The 23071-nt window shown below is 48.9% G+C and overlaps 1 protein-coding gene across 12 annotated transcripts in view; it reads right to left on the bottom strand.

Annotated features, from left to right (window-relative positions):
- The window catches only part of SEMA5B (semaphorin 5B), a 120730-nt gene that overhangs the window by 10719 nt on the left and 86940 nt on the right, over nucleotides 1-23071 (bottom strand). For 11 of the 12 annotated variants that reach the window (XM_065539132.2, XM_074033298.1, XM_074033299.1 and 8 more), the window contains 8 exons: nucleotides 20240-20285; nucleotides 8822-8884; nucleotides 8343-8441; nucleotides 7610-7823; nucleotides 6209-6494; nucleotides 3413-3548; nucleotides 2003-2210; nucleotides 1678-1885 (listed from right to left, as the gene is read on the bottom strand). In XM_065539132.2, coding sequence (XP_065395204.1) covers nucleotides 1678-1885; nucleotides 2003-2210; nucleotides 3413-3548; nucleotides 6209-6494; nucleotides 7610-7823; nucleotides 8343-8441; nucleotides 8822-8884; nucleotides 20240-20285 — 1260 coding nt within the window. The remainder of the gene's footprint in view (nucleotides 1-1677; nucleotides 1886-2002; nucleotides 2211-3412; nucleotides 3549-6208; nucleotides 6495-7609; nucleotides 7824-8342; nucleotides 8442-8821; nucleotides 8885-20239; nucleotides 20286-23071) is intronic. The other variant, XM_065539136.2, reaches the window with a different exon arrangement.

Raw genomic sequence — 23071 nt, 5'->3', positions numbered from 1 at the left:
ATTCCCCATGTTTCTCCTGCACCAAACTCCTCTCAAGCCAAACAGTCAACTGAAGGATCAGTCATGTGTGGAAGGCCACGTTGTGCCTTGGGCTGGGTGGGGCTCGCTGGTGGAGTATAAAAAGTACTGGGCCACTGGGTTTGCCTTTAAGGATTTACAACCTCTCGGAGAACAAGCCATGTGTGAAAAGCTGTGATTCATTGCCAAGTTGTCCTGTCTATATTCAGCAAGACTCCAGAGGGCCTAGGAGGCTGGAGGGCTCCTAAATGCATTTGGGGAGATGAAAAAGTAATAAAGATACCAGCTACCACCTGTGATTCACTGGACTGGGCACTTCATGAATACCAGTCCCAATCCTTACAACTCTGCCTGCGTTAAACATCATTTGTTCCATCAAATGTCTCCCCGTTTTCCTGATGAGAGAGCCGAAGCTCAAAAAGATTCAGTTGTTCAAGATCATATAATGAGTAGATGATGGAGCTGAGATGGAGCCCCAGGTGTGTCTGGTTCCACCACTGGAGTCCTTCCCACCATACCCGACCATCTCTCCCCACATGTCTGATATAGGCCAAGCTTCTCTTCCCACCCAGATATCTGGAGATCTGAGAGAAGTCAGTGTTTGGGGATTATTTCTCTTGCCTTCTCTCACACCAACAGTCTTACAAAGTGCCCAGAATATGGTAGGGCTTAGTAAGTGTGTGGTGTCTTGTTGATGGAGCCCTGTGTTGGGGCTGAAAGGAGCTGGAGTGTCTGCCCTGAGACCCCCCCTCCTTGGCTGCCTCACCAAAACCATCCAACTCCTCCTGGCCCCATGGGCCTCTGCCCAGCTCCTAGCACACCCCACTGGAGCTGAAGAACAGCCCTGTATCATGGATACCATTTGTCTTCCGAATCTTGAGGACAGATGGCATAGCCAGGACTCTCAGTTGCAAAGGCCACAGAAGCTTGCATGGCTGTGGCGATGCCAGCTTCTGAGTATCATGAAAATGAGGCGATGCAGCCTGGGAGAGCCTCGGGTGGTAGGAGTCTGGGCTACATTTCCATTTGGCTTTGGAATAGGCTTTGAATTCCCCCTTAAACATTGATGCCACAGTTGTCAAATCTGTGAGTCCACTTGAAGCGATGGTGTGAAGAACCAAGTTCAGAAGCAGTGCAAAGCCAGGGCAACTCCACCACGTGGCGCCTCACCTCTGCCCTACCTACAGCAGCCCTTTTTACCTCTTCTAAGGAAGGAAGGAAGAGGAGCAAAAACGTGGGGCTGACTTAAAGCACCATCTCCATCTGCCCCATATCAGGGCAATAAGTGCTGTGGCTTCAAAGATAAAACCTCTCTGTACTGAAGGGACTGAGAATAAATCAAGTGGGCTAGAGATGGTTGACTGACCCTAGCTATGTGTTTGACAACAGAGATAAAAACAGCCACCCACCAAAATTCCCTAAGCACACACTTCCTCCAGGTCAGTACCTGGAGGAGATTATCTCAATTAACCTTCACAAAAACCCTGCAAGATGTTTTACCAGGAGAGAACCAAGGTTCAGAAAGGTGGAGTGACTCGTCCTAAGGCACACTAGTGGAGACTGCAGGGACCGACCCTAGGTCTCCTGGGTCCAAAGCCCCGCCACTTAAGCACCGCCGCCGCAGTGGGGGCCTCGGGAGTCACCCCCGTCCCAGCTTACCCCTGGCTGCGGTAGGCGGCGCACCTCTCCAGTGGGACCCGCAGGACGCCGTCGCTCAGGCCCACGAAGAGCGCGCGGGCGCTGTGCAGGATGCGCAGGCTGCGCAGGGGCTCGTGGCGCCCAGGGGGCAGCACGTGCAGCTCCTCCAGGTAGCAACCGCGGACGCTGCGGCTCGCCGTGGACAGCGCCTTAAGGATGGTGCCCGACTCTGGGAGAGAGGGAGAGCCAGACCAAGGTGGCCTTGAAGGCCCTGGAAACTTGCAGCCCTGCCCCAACCCTCAACCCACCCCCGACCTGCAGTCCAGGTTGGGCCGGGCCGGCTCACCGGTGCCAATGTAGAGTACATGGTAAAGCGTGTCTTTAGCCTGCACCAGGTCCACCACGAGGTGTGAGAAGCGCACGCTGTCCTGGGTGACACAGGGCTCGGGTGTCACCGGCTGCACGGCCTCGCTCATCAGGAAGAGGCGTTGCGCGTCCTGCAGGCTGCGCTCCGTCAGGTTCTCGTTGGGACCGGTCTCAGGCAGGGTGCCACACTGCCGCGGGGAGCCAGGTCACACGCGCCCGGCCACCGGGGCTGCCGCCATCCCCCGCCGGCTCCCTCCTCCTGGCAACCCAGGTGGCCGCAGCAGCGGACGCTGATTCTCCAGCATCCCCCACCCCCAGCATCCCTGCTGGGCGTCCTGCACCCTTTCCAGGGTGGGATGCCTCTTCTTTGGGAATTAAGAACAGGAGGCTAGGGAGAAGGGGAAGGAGGATCCTGCCAGGTTTGGGGAAGAGGAAGGAGAAGGGCAAAGAGGACTGGACTATCTAAAAACGGATAATTTGAGTGTGGACGAGTGTCTGGTGATTTTTATGCTGTTGCTGCAGGTGCCCCCTCCTACCTTGGGCCAAGCCCTGCTGTCCCTCTGCTGTGTCCTTGCCAGCTCAAAGTCCTTATGATTTCTAAACCAAAGCTGGAAGCCAACCACTTTTTACCGAGCATCTCCTACATTCCAGGCATATGAACCTTCGGACATTATCTGTGAGGTGTTATCTCTTACGGTATTATCCTTAGTTCCAGATAAGGAAAAAGAGACTGAAGGAGGTTGGATGACTTTTTTTGTCCAAGGTCACAAAGAGATAGGCTAGATCGGGGTCAGGATGGTAGGACTGCAAAGCTTGAGGTCTTTCCCTGCTCCATCCCACGCCCTGGGTGGGAAGCTGGGCGAACATGAAAGTCAACCATCAGCAGCCTCCTCTGCCCCCTCGTTCTTTCCCCTTCTCCATTACAGGATGGGGCATGCTAACACTACCCACGGCTGGGCCCTAACCACTCCCTGACCACTTCTAGCACTGTCCACTTCCAGGAATTAGTAGCCATGTTGAACACACTGCGAGAAAGCTCTGGCTAACATCCCCAAATTCCAGCCAGACAGCTTGTGTAGTGCTTTCCTGGTCCTCTACACTGTGGAGAGCTGAGGTCCCACTTCCCTGCCTCCCTGGAGGTATGGGCTCACATTTAGAGATGGCTCTGACCATGCTTCCTCGCACTGCCCCTCACCCACTCTCCCTTTCTCCCTCACAGTGGTACAGGCTAATACCATCAGGAAACCATTGTGGATCCCAGAGATGGGCATGGACTGGCAGGAACGGAGCTGATGTCTGTCTTTGCTAAGCAGCTGGGAATCAGCTTGTGGCTGGTAATCTGGGGGAAAGGCAGTGTGTGAAGACAGGGAAACAGGAGGAGATTCTGTACCTGGAAATTGGGGATGGGGTTGGCGATGGGGAGCCAGGCAGCCCTGGGGTTCTCCTGGTAGCGAAATGGGCCATTGAAAGCCTGGGAGATAGCACTGAGGTTGAAGGCGCAGACAGCAGAAGCCGCAATGCTGTTTCTGAAAGGCAAGAAGTAGTGGGACAAGGCCCTCCCTGTAAGACCTGGCACCCTCCTCATATACCCCACAGCCAGCTGTCATGTCCAATTCCCAATGCTCTGTAAGCATCTATGATGAGTCTGGTGTACCACCGGGGGATCTCAAAGGGAGGTGATGTGGTCCTCACACTCTGTAAACCCCCTGGGAACGACCCACTGACAAGAAGCACTGGTGAATCCTTCTGTGCTACTGCCTCCCTCCCTCCCTCCCTTATCCAGCAGGAGGCTGAAATACAGTGACTTTCAAACATTGTAGTCCATGGCCCATGGTAAGAGATATATCTTACCCTACAACTCAGTATAATATGCACACATCCATAAAGAAGTGTATGAACTTACCCTTACTAAATATGTTAAGACTCTGATATTTTATTCCATTCTATTCTGATTTAGTTATTTACAAAAGCTGGTTACCAAACCACTGATTTATGCCATAGCCTGCCACACCCTGAGTCCAGATGACCCAGGAGAGCCTTTCAGTCACAGAAGCATGTTTCCATGAATCTTACGTGAACAGCTCACAGAGAGGAAACCACCATACCAAATGCCTCCAGTTCTATTCTTCACATTTAGTTCTTCTCCCAAATGTGTCCATTTCTCTCCACCTCTGCCTGCTTTCAGCTTCCCCTCTCGGCCCCTGAATGCTGCACTGTCTTCCTGGTGGTCTGCCCACAGCCTGTCTAGTCTCCTAATCCATTCTCCACACGGCAGCCAGAGTGGTGAGTGTTTCAAAACGCACCTCCGAGCTGGTTGCTGGCCTGCTTCAAATCTGTCAATAATTTCTCCTTGCTCTTAGAATAAAGATTAAAGCAGTCTGCAGTGTCCTTTGGGACATACCCTCCCTGCCCTACCCCTTCACCCTCCTCTCCTGTCTTTCTTCTCCTCACCCTTAAATGTCTTGCCACACTGATCACTGCTCAGCTCCTGAAATATTTCTTCCCACCTCAAACCTCTGCACATGTTACCTCAGGCTGGAATGCTCCTCTCCCTTAGTTTATTCCTATTCATCTTATAGATGTCACTTCCTACAGGAAACCTTCCCTGATCATCACTCCTCTATACTGTTAGAGGCTTTTCCACACACTGCCCTTTCCCTTTGTAGCATTTATCACGATTAAAATTTGTTGTTAATATCCATCACCCTGTTTAAGCTTTTAAAGGCAGAACCATGTCTGCTTTTGCTCCCTGACGCCCCACCCCTACCAGGACAAGCACCTGCATGGAGAAGGCATGCAATAAATACACTATTTAGAATTCACACTGATGGCGTCAGTTTCGATGCCTCTCCACCTACTCCTGACTCTTCTCTCTGTCCACCCCCTCACACTGTCCTTCCTATAGCTAGCCTGGCCCTCATCCAGTGCCTGCTATCTGGGGCCCAAAGTGAGCAAACACCACTCCATGGCTCATAGGTTTCTGGTATTCCTACAAAGAACATTGTGCAGCCAGTGACTTCCTTGGTCTCGGTGCCCATCCATCATTGTCTATATCAGACTGCCCAATCTTTTGGCTTTCCTGGACCACACTGGTAGAATAGTCTTGGACCACACATAAAATACACTAAACACTAAGCATAGCTGATGAGCCAAAAAGAAAAAAGAATTGCCGGCTGGGCGTGGTGGCTCATGCCTGTAATCCCAGCACTCTGGGAGGCCAAAGTGGGCGGATCACAAGGTCAGGAGATTGAGACCATCCTGGCTAACACAGTGAAACCCCATCTCTACTAAAAGTGCAAAAAATTAGCCAGGTGTGGTACCACACACCTGTAGTCCCGGCTACTCGGGAGGCTGAGAGGCAGGAGAATTGCTTGAACCCAGGAGGCAGAGGTTGCAGTGAGCCGAGATGGAACCACTGCACTCCAGCCTGGGTGACAGAGTGAGACTCCATCGCAGAAAAAAAAAAAAAAAGAAAAAGAAAAAGAAAAGAAAAAAAATGCCAAAAAAAAAAAAAAAAAGTCTCGTAATGTTCTCAGAAAGTTTACAAATTTGTGTTGGGCCTCATTCAAAGCTGTCCAGGGCCACATGCCGCCCAAAGGCCGTGGGCTGGACAAGCTTGGTCTATAGGAGAGTCGCCTGATTGGGTTAGCCTCTTACACAGAAGGAGGTGTCATGATCTGTGAGGGTTACTCGTCCTCACACCTAGAAAACAAAAGGGGCTGTCATTCCCAGCCTGGTTTTCCAGCACAGTCTAGATGGGAGGTGATGGCAGGGTTACCAGAAGACTGCTGGTTAGATTGAACAGAATCCCATAGTCCTGAGGTTGGAAGGGACCTTAGGGAATCCCTGTTGAGCCTCCCTGAGGCTATTGCTGCCTGCTCCCCTCCCCCACATGGCTACATCCCCTCATCCAAGGCAGGCTTTTCCACTTTCATCACCAGCATGTTCCTCCTTCATGCAGCCTAAGCCAGATCCATTTGCTTTATTCATCTCTGGCCTAGGCTTGCCCTTCCCAGCAACCCAGAACACGTGCTTACCGCTCCAGAAGCAGTAAGTCACAAAATCCTCAGATGACCCCTGGCAGGAGTCATGGAAGTCCCCATTTTATAGATGAAGCCCACCAGGCCATGAGGCCAGGCCAGCTCCTGACATCACAGGAAAGGGGCTGGCAGAGGACAGGACTCACACATTGGTTGTGAAAACTCCGTAGATGAGGTCCTGCTCCGGCAAGTGGAAGGCACTCTGCAGCTCGTTATAGTAGAAGGGGACCTCGCCCGGGCGGGAGCAGTTGAGCCGGGCCTTCATGAATGTGGTCCATGTGTCCTCCAGCAGGAATCGGCCCCCCACGTCATTCTTGCACACGCGGGCCACGCGAGAGTACACGGTGCGTCCACAGTCATGCTCCACTGCGTTCTCCCGCAGGAAGAAGTATGCAAACAGCCCAATATCATAGGCTGCCACGAAGTTTGGCTCTGGGTGGGCAGAAGAGGAACAAGGGGCAGGCAGGCCAGCGGGGAAGAAGAGGGCAGAGTCAGGAGGACTCAACCACTTCAGTTTTCCCAGATGGGCACCTGACACCCCTCTCCCTGCAAGCTTGGTGGCCTGGGGACCCTAACTAACTCTCTTCCCACTTTCAATACCAAGTGCAGCTATAATATTAAACATGTGTCACCGCACACCTCTCACTGGGTGCCAGACACTATCCTAAGTACTTTATGCGGATTAATCCAGTCCATCAACAGATGAGGTAAATCCTATTATTATCCCCATATTATAGATACAACATTGCGGCACAGAGAGCTTAAGTACTTGCTCAAGGACACACAGTATTTAGGTTGGTTCAAAAGTAATTGCAATTTTCGCCATTGCTTTTAATGGCAAAAACCACTATTACTTTTGCGCCAACCTAATAGTTAGTGAGGAAGCAGGGGTTCAGCCCCAAGGGTTAGGAAACTCATATGGCCCTTTCCATAACCTCTCTCTCTCTTTCTTTCTTTTTTAAGAGGCTGGCTGTCACTCTTTCGCCCAGGCTGGAGTTCAGGGATGTGATCATAGCTCATTGCAGTCTCAAACTCCTAGGCTCAGGGCATCCTATCACCTCAGTCTCTTGAGTAGGTAGGAACACAGGCATGCATCACCACGCCTGGCTGATTTATTTTTTATTTTTATTTTTAGAGACAGGGTCTTGCTATGTTGCCCAGGCTGGTCTCCAACTCCTGGCCTCAAGAGATGTTCCTGCCTCAGCCTCCCAAAGTATTGGGATTACAGGCATGAGCCACTATACCTGGCCCCATAATTTCTTCTTATCCATAACTTGTTTTCCTAAACAATTCCTAATTATCTCCCTCTCTCCTAATAGCCCACCCTCCATCTGTTCTGGGGCCTCGGGACATCATCTGTGATTTCATCTGGGGCTCATCTCCAGCATGCTCTGGTCTACACTGCCCTACTCTGGACCTCTTCCTTGATAAGGCAAGTGGGAGCGCTTGCAGAGGTTGGCAGGAAGGAGGATGAATGGGGGACTCAGGGTGGGCTGGTGGGATCAGAACCAGGGGAGTCCCCACCCCTGGCACTGGGGCCTCCTTACCATTGAGCCACTTGGAGTTATACTGGGCAGTGCGAAGCGGTGGCCCACTGCCCAGGCTGCGGTAGATGGCAGGGTCCCGACCTGAGAAGTCGATGACTGTAGCCGCATAGAGCTCCCCCTGGGAGGAGATGACAGCTGTGGAGTTGTGGCGTGGGTCGTAGGGGCAGCGGGCCACACCATTGATCTTCTCAATAGTCCTGCTGACGTTCCCCACCTGGGGACAATGGGGAGAAGGGGACACTTTTCCCTGAGGCCCTGGGGCTGCCTGTTCTTTCCATCTGAGTTTTGTTTCCTCCTGGGCCCGGGTCTCTCTGGGTCTCTCCCCTCCTCCAGCATCATCTCACTGCCCAGCTCACGGTCCCTCTGAGGGAGCAGCCCTCAGGGAGGGAGAGGTCCTCCCAGTAGCTCCATCAGCCTCCAGCCCCAGTCAGGACCCTCCAAGGTAAGGCTGACCAGTAAAATACAGAAGGCCCAGTTCAATTTGAATTTCAGATGAACAGGGAATACATTTTTAGTATAAGTCTATCCCAAACACTTCATGGGGCACATTTATGCTAAAATATCATTTATTGTTTATCTGAACTCCAAATCTAACTGGGTGTCCTTTTATGTTTCTGTTTTGGGTGTCTGTTTGTTTGCAAAATTTGGCAACCCGCCTTCAAGGCTGTGTGCCTGGGCAGGAGAGCCCCCGGCATGGTGCCCCCTTCAGTCTGCTCTACCCTGAGCTGCCCACCTGTCTGCTGGTGCACACGGGGGAAAAGGCATTGGTCCCACACATGAACACCTTCCGGCCAGTGACGATCAGGACTCGCACGTAGTTCTGACACTCCTCCTGAGGCAGGAAGGAAAGGAGCAGACAGCATAGCTCTCCAGGTGTGATGCTGGGTATCTCACCCTCACACCACTGCGTCATGAATGCCAACAAGTCTTCTAAAACACTTCCCTTGACCCCAGACCTACCTGTCCGATGTCCCGGTCACATCTGTGGACATCCCCTCCCACCAAGGTCATCTCTCCGCCTCACTGCTCACTCAGATGCTCAGGACCAACTGGCCACAGAGCTATATCCCCACCTGCCCAAGGAGCACCAGCTCATCCTGGCCAAGCCTCTCCAGCAGGGGACCTCATGTCCACACAGTGCCGCTCCATCCCCACAACCACAGGCCTCCTTCCAGCTCCAGGTGGGGCCCCCGGACCGCTGAGACCACGTACCTCCGTCTTCCCTTTGCTTTGGCAGGAGCGGCGCGTGTCCTCACTGGAGGCCCACTCTGTGGCCTGGGGGAGGAACACAGGAACACACAGACATCACATCGCTGTGTCATTCACTGCCACTCGTCACCAGAGCAGGCAGCAGCCGGTGTCAGGAGTTGACAGGAAGCTGTGAAGGAGGGATTGTCTGCAGGGTGAGGGCTCCTCTCACTACATCTACATAGGTCTGGGAGGGCTGCCCAGTCTCCTTACCCAGAGGCCTTTCACGGGTGGGCACCCTCAGTCCAACACCCACACTGCCTGCTTGGGTCAGAGGCGGCCTGGAGGAACAGCTTCTGAATCTTTCATCATCCCCACGCAGCTCTGCCCTCGGAGTCAGCCAGGGAGCTGGAAGTGGCCGAAGGACCTTCAATCCCACCCCAGGCCCTGAGTGGGAAATGCGCCTATTCTGTGCCAGATGGCCCTCAACTGAGTGGCAGGCAGGAAGGGAGAAAAGATTTGGCAAACCCTGAATGTAGGAGATTTAATTTTCTAATGACAACTCTGGGCTTTTTTCTTAGCAGATGGGGAAAACCAAGGTTCTGTGTGACCTAAGCAAGTCACACAGAACCTCGTGTAGAGCAGGGACTGGAACCCACATTTCTGATTCCAAAGGCTATGTGTGTTCCCATAGTCTTAAGGGCTAGGACTTCCCCTTTCCTAATTGCTGTCCTTCCTCCCACCCCCACTGTCTGCACTTTCCTTCCAGCTTCCCTGGTAGCATCACTCATGCTCTGCCGTGGGGTAATGTGTTTGGGGACACAGCTTTCATGTGGGGACCTGCAGGACAGTGCCATGTTCTCACATGCCCATGGCATTAGGAGAGGGCTGTCCCCAACCCAGGATCCCTTCTTCCCCTTCATCTGTTCTGCCTCTACTCTCTCTGAACAGCAGCTGGAGGGAGGTGTGATGCCCTCCACGTCCGGGCAATGTCAACAGCCCTGGTGTGGTTCATTATATATTTCTGGGTCACATGTATAAACATGAACTGTCTACCTGTCCTGGGAGAGGGAACCCTGAGCAAGCAGCTCTGTCATCCAAACGGGGAGGGAAAAAAGACCCCACCTACTTTTAACTTCTAACAAAGCTGTTTCCAGCCATGAAGTCACTGCCTGCAGAGCTCCAGAGGCCGCAGTGTGGGAGGGGAGGCAGGGGGCTGGGAGAGGGAGTAGCAGGCCTCTCTATGCTTTCCAGCCCACAGCCAACCTGCACCGGCGATGGCTGCTTTGTAAGGCAGAGGGAGGCTGACTCCTGCACACCCTGGATTCGGGAGCTGAGTGACGAGTTTGGAGCCCAGGCTTCTGTGTCTCCCAGACCTTGGAGAAGAGCAAAGGACCCTGAGTCTGGCCACAGAGCCACGGTGTTCATCTGGACAGAAACAACTGAGCACTGTCATACTCAGGACCCATCATCTCCTAGGCTGAGCCGATATGAGAGAAGAGAGGGACATAAATAAGAAATCTCGGGCCTTCTGGGGCTAGAAAAGAGCAGTGAGCCACAAACATTGCAGTTGTGCAAGCCCAAAGCCCGGGACAGTGGGTGGCTTTGGGAGGACTGCATGAGCAAAGGGTCCTCGAGTCTCTGAGCAGAGGTCAGCCTTGATCCCATTGAAGGGGGGCTGTACCATAAAAGGAGTTAAAGTTACGCTGGACTCAACAATGGGATGGGCACTGTGCCAGGGACTTGACATACTTTTTCTCTTTGATCCTCACAGATAACAGTGAAACATGTAGCCTTTTGCTTGTTTTATAGGGAAGAAAACTGAAGTCCAGAGAGGCGGAGCAATTTGCCCAAGGTCACACAGCTAGTAAACAAGAAACAAGATGCGAATCCAGACAACTGACACCAGAACGAAGCTCTTTCTGCTATATCCTGCAGCCTCTCATGGTGAATAGATTTCTCTAACCAAAAGTTAGACCATATGCCCCAAAAAGAGGGTATGTGTTTATAGAGAGAACAGCACAGAATGGCTTTTTTGAGACCATTTATTTATTTTTAATTCATTTCAAAAATTATTTTTATCAAATTAATGATGCACAGAGTTTAAAAAGTTAAATAGTATTAAAATGTATTAATTAAAATCCTGGCGACCCACTCCTCCTGTACCCCACCCCTTTTCCCAAGGACAACCACCTTCACTTCTTTTAGTTGTTTCTCTGTTTTTTAAAAATTGATTTCTAAAAAAGATGTATCAGTCTCAGGCTTCATCTTTTGAATTCCTGTTATGGAGGTGAAGATTTTTCCCACTTACCCACCACCATTCTTCCCAACACCAAAGCACACATAACATTTCCCGTCTCCCCATCCTCCCATTATAATGACAGTTTTAATTAAAATCAACATTGGTATTTACAGCCAGTACCCCAGATTTCACTGAATGTATGGCACCATCAATTTGTAATATGAACCACTGAGAAAGAAAATTGCTGCCAATCAAATGTTCTTATTAGTTAAAATTTTAACATAAACATATTGAAAGTGCTCTTATTTAGACATATGTTTTATCATATATCAATCTCGTGCACACAAAAAATATATGCAAAATTGAGTATCCTTAAACCTTTGAATTGAGCATTCATCTCTTCTGAATCACTTTTTAGAGTTGTCAGTGCTCATTTTGTTGTTTGTCTGTTTGGAGAACCATTCTTTGGACTACCTAGGTGTCAGTGTTGCAGTAATTCTTACAGAGCGTTCCACTCTGGTCTCCACAATTTTCTTCCATACCATTGACCTCATCCTGCAAGTTTGGATGCTTACAGAATGGGCGCCATACCAAATGATGCCCACAGGTTTCTGACAAACCAGGACTCACATTCTTCCCTCGTGTAATCCTAAAGTGGTTTGTGGACTGAAACGTCGAGGGTTTGCTGTTGTCTGGTCAGAACACCAGAAAAAATGACTAAGTTCATACCTGCACGGGCATGACAACATCAAGACTGCACCTGGCTGATAGTGACTGTCAGATGTCTTTGACTGAAAGACACGTCCCGACTTCAGACTCATTGAAATGTGAAAACACGTGCATGTGAGTGAGAATCAATGAAATATTCGTATTCTGATAAGGTTTTCTTATTATTTGAACAACGTTTTGTTTTTCCTGGACTGAATAATTGTCTTGATTGTCTCCATTTGCTTGTTTTGCGTGGACCTATCACCGATTTTCCCCAAATGTCCAACAGGTCTTACACATCCCTCTCAATACGATTTTTTTTTTTTTTTTTTTTTTTTTTTTTTGCTTTTTTGGAGACAAGGTGTTGCTCTGTCGCCCAGGCTGGAGTATAGTAACACAATCATGGCTCACTGTGGCCTCGACCTCCCGGATGTTAGTCCAAACTGCACCATTTTAAGCTTCCCCACTATTTTGCAAACCTTGGTCAAAGCGAAACATTTCCCAGGCATTCGGGCTGTGAGAAACATCCTTCCTAACCACCTGACCACAAGGTAAACAAAGGCCCAACTAAAGAAACATCCCTGTTATAGCTCACTGGGCAAAGGTCCAAGGAACACCATGATGACATTCCATGGGAATAAGGGCCAGAACCGCCTCATCATGGGAACATCTTATCAATATCCCACCGGGCAGCAAGCCATACTGCCCAGACCCCTCCTGCCCACACCTACAAGCACCCCCAGCCTGTAGGCAGCAGTGCGCTCTGGCATTAGGCTAGTTTCCCACTTCTATAGGTTTTATGCTGGACATAAAGCCTGCATTTGCTGTTGAGCCACCCTCTTGCTATGTGTGTGTCTTTCTTTAACCTTCACCTTCCCTTCAAAACCTAACACTGAGCTCAGATGATCCTCTTGCCTCAGCCTTCCAAGTAGCTGGGAACACAGGTGCACACCACCACACTCGGCTAGTTTTTAAAAGTATCTGTACACACAGGGTCTTGCTATATTGCCCAGACTTGTCTCATACTCTTGGTCTCAAGTCATCTGCTCCCCTCGGCCTCCCAAAGTGCTGGGATTATAGGTGTAAGGCACCATGCTGGCCTCAATATGATTTTCTTACTGCACGCACAAATGATTCCGATAATCTGCGAGTTCCCATCCTCTTCCTCATCCCCCAACCTCCATCCTCCTGCTCAGTGTTCTGGCTGCTCTTGAGGCCTCCTGCTTGACTGTTAGCCTGGGACTTACCTTCTTTCCTCTCCTGCTTTCTGAATCCCATGTTTCCCTCTTTCTTGATTTATTTGCTTATTTTGGTGGAACACATCTCCAGTATCTTCCTAGGAAAAGGAACATGGTAGATCAATTTTTCAAATTCTTGCATGTCTGACTTATTCTTTCTTCATACTTGATTGGTAGTTTTGATACCGAATTCTAGATTGAAAATAACTTTCACTTGGAATTTTAAAGGCATTTATTCCTCCGTTGTCTTCTGAGTTCCAGCATTGCTGTTGAGGAGTCTGACGACATTTTCTTTTTCTTTTTTTCTTTAGGCTCCGGACACTTTTAGGATCTTCTCCTTAATAACAGTGTCCTGAATTTCACACTGATGTGCCTTAGGACGGGTCTCTTTTGGAACTCAGTCAACCTTTTAGCATTGAAGACTCATTCTCTGTTTTGGCGAATTTTCTTATGTTAGTTCATCCTTAATTTCTTCCTCACCTTTTCCTCTATTTTCTTTTTGGAACTCTTAATATTCCAATCCACTGTTGGCCTTTGTGCATTGATCCTCTAGTTTTCTGATATTTCTCTCCTACGTTTCATTTCTTGTTTTTTGTTGTTCTGGTAGGTTTTTCTTCAACACTATTTTCTAATCCTTCAATTCAATGTTTATTTTCCCAATCACATTTTAAATTTCCATATTTTAAGTTTATTGTTTTATAAACAAAATACTTTGTATATCTCAGAAGATACTAATTGGCTGTTTATCATTAATCGAATTTTTTTTTTTTTTTTTTTGAGACAGACTTTTGCTCTGTTGCCCAGGCTGGAGTGCAGTGACACGATCTCTGCTCACTGCAACCTCTGCCTCCCAGGTTCAAGCGATTCTCCTGCCTCAGCCACCTGAGTAGCTGGGATTATAGGCATGCCCCACCACACCCAGCTAATTTTTTTGTATTTTTAGTAGAGACAGGATTTCGCCATGTTGGCCAGGCTGGTCTTGAACTGCTGACCTCAGATGATCCACTCACCTTGGCCTCCCAAAGTGCTGGGATTACAGGCATGAGCCACCCTGCCCAGCCAAAATTTTTTTAAATTATTTCTCTCATTGTTTCTGTTTCTAACAGTATTTCTCATTCCATTTGCTTGTTTTGGCCTTCTCTTTCACTTTGGAGGCTTTCCTCAAGTGTCTGGTGATTTCTGGCTATTTGTTCATACCTAAAAATAAATTACTAACCACTTCCCCCAGAAAGAAACCAGGGCTTCTTGGAGAAATGGCTGATTCCAGATCTGGGGCAACAAATGCACAAGGTAAGGCTGGAAATTTCTGTCACATCAGATACCAAGGACGTAATCAAAGATGACTAGGGTGGGTCTAAAGGACCCGGGAGTCAACATGAAGAGGTCCCTGCTGGTGAAAGATGGGGTAATCGTGAAAGATAACTGCAATGGATTGAAAGACATCAACAATGTTTATATCCACCAGTCTGTGGTGAACTTAATAATAAAAGACAAATTAATTGATCACCATTGAAAGATACTAGCAAACCAGCTCATTATTTGAAAACTGGTAAATAAAGATGGAATATCAAATATTTATCCTGCCTTTCCTATATGACTACATCACTGGGTCATCATGTAGTAGATGAAGAAAAGGTGTTTTTCCTTTTTTTTTTTTTTTTTTTTTTGAGACAGAGTTTCACTCTTGTTGCCCAGGCTGGAGTGCAATGGTATGATTTCAGCTCACTGCAACCTCTGCCTCCCAGTGATTCTCCTGCCTCAGCCTCCTGAGTAGCTGGGATTACAGGTGTGTGCCACCACACCCAGCTAATTTTGTATTTTTAGTAGAGACAGGGTTTCACCATGCTAGCCAGGCTGATCTTGAACTCCTGGCCTCAGGTGATCCACCCGCTTTGGCCTCCCAAAGTGCTAGGATTACAGGCGTGAGTCACTGCGCCCGGCCCAAAAAGTTTGTTTTTATAAAAGTAGCCCAGGTAATTGATTGTAATACCTAAAGAATTAAGGGATCTAGAAACAGATCATCATTGGTTACTAACATCAAAAGAGAAAATCGGACACTATGTACCTCCTAAAGAAAGAACACAAGAACACCTATGAAGAAATCTTGCCAGCATCTAAATTGAATGAAGTTTTTAGCTCCATCAATCAATGTACAGGTGATACAGGGAAGAAAGCAACATGTTCAGTCATGCCACTTGCATTACAATCAGCAAAATCCAGGCTGTGGGAAACTCTATAGGACAGGTGACCAGGCTTCTTCAATAAAAAATTGCACAGAGAGAAATATTGTTTTAAAGAGACATATCAACAAATTGCAGCATATTTGAATCCTGATTTAAATAACTGAAATTATTTTAAACTTTTATAAGTAAGGAAATGTAAACAATAACTGGACATTTAGTGATATGAAGTTTTAACTTTGGGCCACTTACATAAGAAGAATCCCAGCCTGGTATGGTGGCTTATACCTGTAATTCCAGCACTTTGGGAGGCTGAGGCAGGACAGCTTGAGGCCAGGAGCTGGAGGCTGCAGTGAGTAATGACTGTGCCACTAGCCTTAGTGACAGAGTCAGACCCACCTCAAAAAAAAAAAAAAAAAATTCCCTACTTTTTAGAAATGTATACTGAAATATTTATGGATGTTATGATATGTCTGAGATTTGCTTCAGGACAGAGATGTGGGGGGATATATGTAGATGAAAGATGATTGACCATAAGCTGATAATTGTTAAAGCTTTTAAGTGCTGTTGAATACACAGGGTTCATGTACAATTCTCTTTGCTTTTGTGTGTGTATGAAATTACATGATAAAAAAGCATCTTTGTTTGTTTGCCTTAAGAGTAAAAGTACTAACCAGCTCACTGGAAACTCCATGGGAGGGCTCATAGAGACTGGTGGGCTTCTCCTAGGGTGCTGGGTGAGGAGCCTTTTTCACTGGGAGACCCTCTATGTCATATTCTAAAAGTCTGGTCTCTGGAGTCATTGAGTTTTTCCAGCAAAGACTCCCTCAGTCTCCTGCCTGGAAGTGGGGCTGGGGGAGCAGGGGGTGGGAGGAGGAAGTAGACTTTCGTTTGATCACACACCATCAGTGCCCTTTAGGAGTCCCTAAATATAGGGCGTTTCCAGTTGAATGTTTGGAGAAAGGGTCTTGGTTTCCTTTCTTGGAGGGAGGGAGAAGATGGAAGAAGGGATTGCTGTTTGGGATGGGATAGGAGACCTGGGTCCCAACCCTTTAATTTAGAGAATTTCAATCAATCATCCCTTTTATCCTTGTACCTCATCTTCACATCACACAATATGGGACACCCAATTTTGGGGCCCTTCTGAGGAGTCAGCTGCCTGTCCACTGCATCCCCTCTGCAAGCCAATCTGCTCTATCTACTTTTCTTTCCTCCTTTTCTTCCTTTTCTCTCTCTCTTTCTCTTTCTTTCTTTCTTTCTTTCTTTCCTTCCTTCTTTCTTCTTTCTTTCTTTCTCTCTTTCTCTCTTTCTTCTTTCTTTCTTTCCCCTCCCTCCCTCCCTCCCTTCCTTCCTTCCTTCCTTCTTTCTTTTTGACAGCGTCTCACTTTGTTGCCCAGGCTGGGGTGCAGTGGTGCCATCCCTGCTCACTGCAACCTCCACCTCTCGGGTTCAAGTGATTCCTGAGTAGCCTCAGCCTCCCGAGTAGCTGGGATTACAGGTACCCACCACCATGCCCAGCTAATTTTGTAGAGATGGGGCTTCACCATGTTGGCCAGGCTGGTCTTGAACTACTAACCTCAGGTGATCCGCCCGCCTCGGGCTCCCGGAGTGCTGGGATTACAGGCGTGAGCCACTGTGCCCAGCCTCTGACCACTTTCCATTGCCCCAGAATGCATAATCTCCTCTTCACTGACATCTTTTTCATTCTCTCTGCTGTTGTGAATGTGCACCCTTTAAAATTTCTCACTCTTTTTAGTGGAGTTTTGTGAAGGGGTGGAGAGAGATGTGTCTGATCAATCTGGAACACAGAGTGCTTTAAACAAGGGCTGTCCCAGAAATTCCAGAATGATCTCTAGTAACAGTAGCTCTGTGGTTTTCATGCTGTGAGAGGAAGCAGGCGACACTCAGAGACGTGGATCATCTCCCTGTAAACTCAGCAACTCCCACGGACACTTGGGGGCCAGGGACAATGGCTGAGTGTCTACGCATTTTTGGAGCATTAAGTCCACTGCTCAGTGGAGTTTAAACTTCAAACCACTCCAGGGCTGCCAGATTTGAGCTTGGAGGACGTGGAGATAAACTGGAAGAGAGCTCAGGCACTGCGCTCCATGTCTGCCCAGGCCCGAACAAAGCCCCGTTGTGCGTCCTGACGCATATGTGCAGAACAGTCCTCGTTTCTGCCTCGCAGGATATCTGGCAAACCAAGATCATAAATCTGTTGCAATTAGGCCTCCAGCCAGGTCGTCCCATGGAACTGTTCTGGCAAAGGTCGCTCACGAGCTCCTAATTGCCAACTCCAAGACAGCTCATCATGCTGGTCCTCTCAGCAGCCCGGGGACGCTGTCGATCACTGGCCTCCTTTTCTTTCCCGGTACCAGTTCATTAAGTTAGACTGATAAATAACCATACAGGTGAGCTGATTTGATTTCCCCCTACTCCTCCATCCCCAACACACACACTGCCCCATCTGCTCCTAGCTGCACCTCTTCCCTACTTCAGAGCTTGGAGGATTGGGAAGGAGCTGGGCATTCAATTTTCTTTAAGGAAGAGAGGTTTACATAAATTGTTTAATAGGGGTTAGGTACTTAGAAGTCCCTTAATGGATACTGGTTTGCAAAAACTGTTTACATTTAGATTTTTCTTTACGGAATGTTAATTATTTAAACTATCAATAAAGCACTGAGTTTTAAGTTTGCTTAAATCATGCCCTGGGGCCAAGTGGGAGAATCAGTTGGCTCTTTAATGGGGAGTTTTAACCCAAGTGTAGCCCCAGGCCACAGGGAGAGTAGAGGAAGCTGGGCTGGGGAACCCTGGCCTAGCCGCCCCTGTCAGCGAAGTGGTGCAGATCATTTTCAGCACTTGGTTGCTGGTGACAGCAGACACTGAGAACTGAAAGCTTATAACCAGGGACCCAAAGCCCCCGGAGAAGGCACTGGCAGGACAACCCCTGAAGTCAGGCTTTGAGAGTTACAAGTTGGGGCTTCCTCACCAGACAACAGACAGGAGGACCGGGCACTGAAGACCAGAGGCCAAGGTCTGCTCCAGGGGACGCTGGATGGCCCGCCCCAACCTCTTGCTTGTTCTCTCCCCTCTGTGGACAGATGGCACACACCAGGGTGGGAATGTGGACATAAAATGTATTTATTTCCTTAGTTCTGTCACAGTGAATCCAGCCTGAAATACTGAGGTCAGGCCCCTCAGAGACACGCTGGGAAAGGTGGTCAAGCCAGTTCCTGGCACTTTGGGGGCTTGTCTGTAGGGCCCTTCAGGGAATGCCCTTGGAGCTGAGACCCTGCTCCAAGCCTGAGCTATGGGCTGCCATCAGATACCTGCCCCAGGCTGATACCAGGGTCAACACTGACCTGGATGAACCAAACCCCAGAATTCAGTCATCAGGCGCAGAGTCTTAACAGCCTTGCTTTTATTTCTGTGTATCTATTTCTCTTCCTCCCTTCAGCCACATTACACTCCCAGAAGGCCTTCATCTGCACACCACAGGAACCAAATAAAAAGCCAGCTGCCTGGAGCTCAGGGTGGGACCCCTGGGTCCACTTCCTCCCGCCCACTTTGAACCTCCTCTGCACTGGCTTCCCCCAGGCCCCGACCTGCTGGGTTTGGCATCTTGGCTTACTTTCCTGCCAATTGGAAACTAGGCTCTGGACTGGCTGCCTGTGACTGAGCTGACAGGCCACAAGATGCTGCTTCTGGGGAACTTCCCCTGCCTCGCTCCAGCCCAGATCCCAGGAATACACTGCACAGCCCCTCAAGGGAATCATATGTGATCTCTTATGTGCATATTCCTTGCGGCAAGGTACCGGGCCTGATTCACTTTGGAACTCAAATGCCTTGTACCATGCCTAGGATGAGACTGGCCTTCAGTAGTTATTCGACAAATGTTTATTGGGTGGGTGAATTGATGGATGGATGGATGGATGGGCAGGCTGGCTAGTAAAGGTATGGATAGAAGGACAGATGGACAGATAGAAGGACAGATGGACAAATGAATGGCATTTTCTTTCAATTTGCCCTAGTTCCTCCCAACCCTTCCCTTCCATTGGGCACACATTTGCTTCCTTATACCTCCCCTCTAGCAACCAGCCAAGAGCTGCAACGCCCCTGGGTGTGTGGACCCAGGTGTGACCAGAATGTCATACCAGCTCCCCAAGAAAGTCTCCCCTGTGGCAGTGAAACTCTATACAAACAGCCCAGCACATGATTAGGTTCTAACTTCCGATTAGGTTAGTCACTTCTCATATTTTCCTGAAGACCAGAGACTCTTCATTTCTTATAGTCCCGTGGCCCCTAGCTGAGTTCTGGTACACAGTAAGTGCTCAATGAATGCTTAATCACTGGGAGACCAGAACATGTCTCCTAGACATGAGAATTGAGGCTCTCTCCTCATTGAAGAAGAAGAGATGGCCTTCCTTTCTCTACAATATTCAGCCTCTGCAAAGATGGTTTGGCATCTGTTTCTCAATCTGGGATAAATGTTCTGGATCAAGGAGTCCCATTAAAACGCCTCTCAGAGCACTTAGGGAATTATGCTTGGGAAGTCCTTCTTGGCAGCAGATAATAAATCAATCACAGCTCAGAGAAAATGCTGAGTTAGAATGGGATCATTCAGGTTGGGCTAGGAAAGGAACTAGGAATACTCTTTCCGTGGAGGCCTGAACTCAGAGACCCTCCTGTGGATCCAGGTTGAGGACTTACAATAACAACCAATCCAGTTTGCCCAGTATTGTCCCAGTTTTTGCACTGGGAGTTCTGCATTCTCAGTCAGGGACAGTTGGTCAGCCCAGCCTGGTGGTGTTTTCCTCCCTTCCTCATTAGCAGCCTTGCTGCATGATGCAAGAGCCCTGTATGCCTCTGCGTTGATGTGAGCCACACCCCTCCACATACATTCCCTGCAGTGACCCTGATAGCTAGGGTCTGAGTCCATGGCCAGTGAAAAGAACAAGTGGCTCTTGTTTTCAACTTTAGAGGCTGAATTCTGAATGGCGCCACTTGCGTTGCCCTGCCTTGGGCTCTGGAATAGGGGAAATTACAGGAAGGGAAGGGAAGAAAGCAATCGTACCTGAAGAAGAGAGACATTGGCAAGGCTGAGTCTGAAGAGGTAGTTCCTGTGAAAATGGAAACAGACATCCTAAGTGACGCTGGTTCTGCAGGCAGGACCCAGGGAGCAGCTTCCTGGCTCGGGCCTTCTGGGATGCCAGGACTGGGTGCTGATTGCCTAGGGTCAACCCCCAAGGAGAGCTTTACCTCCATTTGCTCACTTAATCTTCACACAACCCTGGGAGGAAATCCAGGAAGCTCCATGTTACAGATGATGAAGCAAGGTGGGTAAATGGCCCAAGTCACCAAGATAGTAAGTGAAGGAGTTAGGATTCAAACCCAGACTTTCCTCCAAGTCCCATGTTGTCTCTGCTCCCAGCCAACTCAGCTGGCCCAGAGAGGAACCCCTTGACCCCACCTTTTCCAAACATGGAGGCTGTTAAACGTAAAGCCTCACAGCACTCTTACAGGGATGCAGACAGCCAGCTTCCTCCTATCCTGGCCCACCACCCTGACCCACCCCTCCTCACACAGGCCAGCCATCTCTCCTGGTTCCACGTCCCGGGGTCCTGAGTCCGGTTTGTTTGTTCATCTCCTGCAGTCTCTCCAGCAGTCGGTGACTCCGGGTCTGACCTTTCTGTGGCCACCTCTCTGGACTGCCCTCTGTCCTCTAGCCCAAAAGACCCCATCCACCACCTCACCATCCTTCTCCCCACAGTCCAGCCTGCACAGGGCTTCCAGGCTCACCTACCTCAAACCATTTTCACCTTCAGTAATAAAGAGGATACTACTACTAGGAATAATGATATCAGACACTTTTTGAGTATCATAAGTGTCAGCCACTGCTGCAATTTCTTTGCATGGACGCTGGAGCCAGGAGGCCACCACGTACAGACAGGGAGAATTCCAGCTCAGCCACCTGCCACCTTCTGAGAGCCTCAGTGCCTGTCTGTACAATGGGGAAGTGAATGGCTGTGTTTCTTATTTCACAGGACTGTGGAGACAGAGGAATGGTGTGATGCACATTAAAAGGCTCTGTTCATGTTGAACACATGTAAAGTCTTGGTTTCCCCAACACTTTTCTTGCTTTGGTTCTTCTGTCTTCTTTGGGCTATTCCTATTGCGGTTCCTAAACTTTTTAGGAATAAAGACTTTAGAAAGTTCTGGCCTACCTCAGCTGAGGAGGGAAATGAAGGGAAGGGCTGTGGAGTGGGCCAGAAAGAGAAAGAGGGGCCCGTGCTGAAGGAATCCAGAGCCGGAAGGAGACGCCGCAGGCCGAGAGACTTCTCTTCCCAGCTCTGGCTCCAGGCCCAGGTCCCACTCAGCTTCTTTGCTGTCCTGGGGCTGGGGGGGCCTCCTGGGTGACCTTGGCTCCAGGCCTCGGCTGTCCTTCCCCAACCCCCTCCCCAAGTCCTTAGCAGAGCTCCCCCCGTCCCACCCTCCTGGGCTGGGAACAGATGAGCTCCAGCTTATGGCTGTGCCCCAGCTGCCTGCTCAGGTAACACAGGCATCTGCTCACAGCTTTAACAAATTAGGGGAAACATTGCATCACTTTATTCATTTTTATCCCATCAAAAATCATTCATCACAACATCGCAGTCAGCTCTCCTGGGAGCTGGAATATGAGAACAGAGAGAAATCTCTGTAGCCTGACCCACCCTAAATCCCTTGTGGAACAAGGAGGGGTATAAATGAATATAAAATTTCCCTAGCCTGAATTCCAGAGGTCCAGGGGTCAAGAAGAAGGGAAGACAATGTCAGGCAGAAGAAAAGGAGGAAGGAAAATGAGCTGGAGACAGGAAAAGAAAGTGGCCAAGGACCCACTACGTTGGTTCTAAGAAGCCTGAGGGACCAGGTCTAGAATTGATTTTCCGTCCATCTGAGGGCATAGCCAGGCTCAAGGATGCAGGAAAAAGTGTCTCTCCATCTGTGTGTGGGAAGCCTCCAGACAGAAAACATAACCACCTTCTGGGGAAGCCGCAGAGCAGACCAGGAAGAACAGTGTGACCACAGTCACAGGGTAACCTAACCTCTCCAAGCTTCAGTTTCCTGGTCCATAAAATGGGGGTACATAGAACCCACTTCCTGGGTTCACCCACTTGTGAAGATTCAATGATTTACTGCGGGTATAATTTACTACATGTATTAGATTAAACACATGTGTGATTTACTACATTTACTACATGCAATAACTAACTTACTACATATACAGCACATGCCTGGCACATGGCCAGTGCGGAATAAATGGCAGCTTTCGAAATGCTTTCACAAGGCTCAGAGCAGAATCTTCGGATGCTACCATCTAGGTTTGTTAAAGTACACATGTAAAACGGGAGAAATCACAATTATGTTGAAGGATCACATCAAGGCCAGTTTCCTGATTGTAATGTTGTCCTACAGTAATGCAAGATGTTAGCCTTGGGGGAAACTGGGTGAAGGGTATATGGGATCTCTCTCTATTATTTCTTACAACTGTATGTAAATCTACAATCATCTCAAAATAGAGAGTAAAACAATTACTCTCTTTGCTGAGAAAATAAAGTCCATCCTCTTGTATACTTGCATATGGACAGACTCCCTCTGGGGGGACAGTCAAGAATCTCACCACTGGGTGCACCTTCAGTTGGGGGTCCTGCTTGTTTGAGAGGGTGGCCCTGCTTTTCACCATATACTCCTTTGTACCTTTTGAATGTCCTACCATAAGACAAAATAGTTAATTTAAAAATTAAAAAATTAAAAGAAAAATGCTTTCAGGCCCAGCTTCACAGCAGCCCTGTGAGACTGGTGGCACAGAGACAGTAACCCAGACTTTACACATGAGGAAACTGAGGCTCCAAGGTCAAGATCCCCCAGG

This window comes from Macaca fascicularis, chromosome 2 (assembly GCF_037993035.2).
Source record: "Macaca fascicularis isolate 582-1 chromosome 2, T2T-MFA8v1.1".
Classification (NCBI taxonomy): Eukaryota; Metazoa; Chordata; class Mammalia; order Primates; family Cercopithecidae; genus Macaca; species Macaca fascicularis.
Note: the sequence above shows the minus strand (reverse complement) of the source record. Positions and strands in the feature narration are given on the sequence as shown.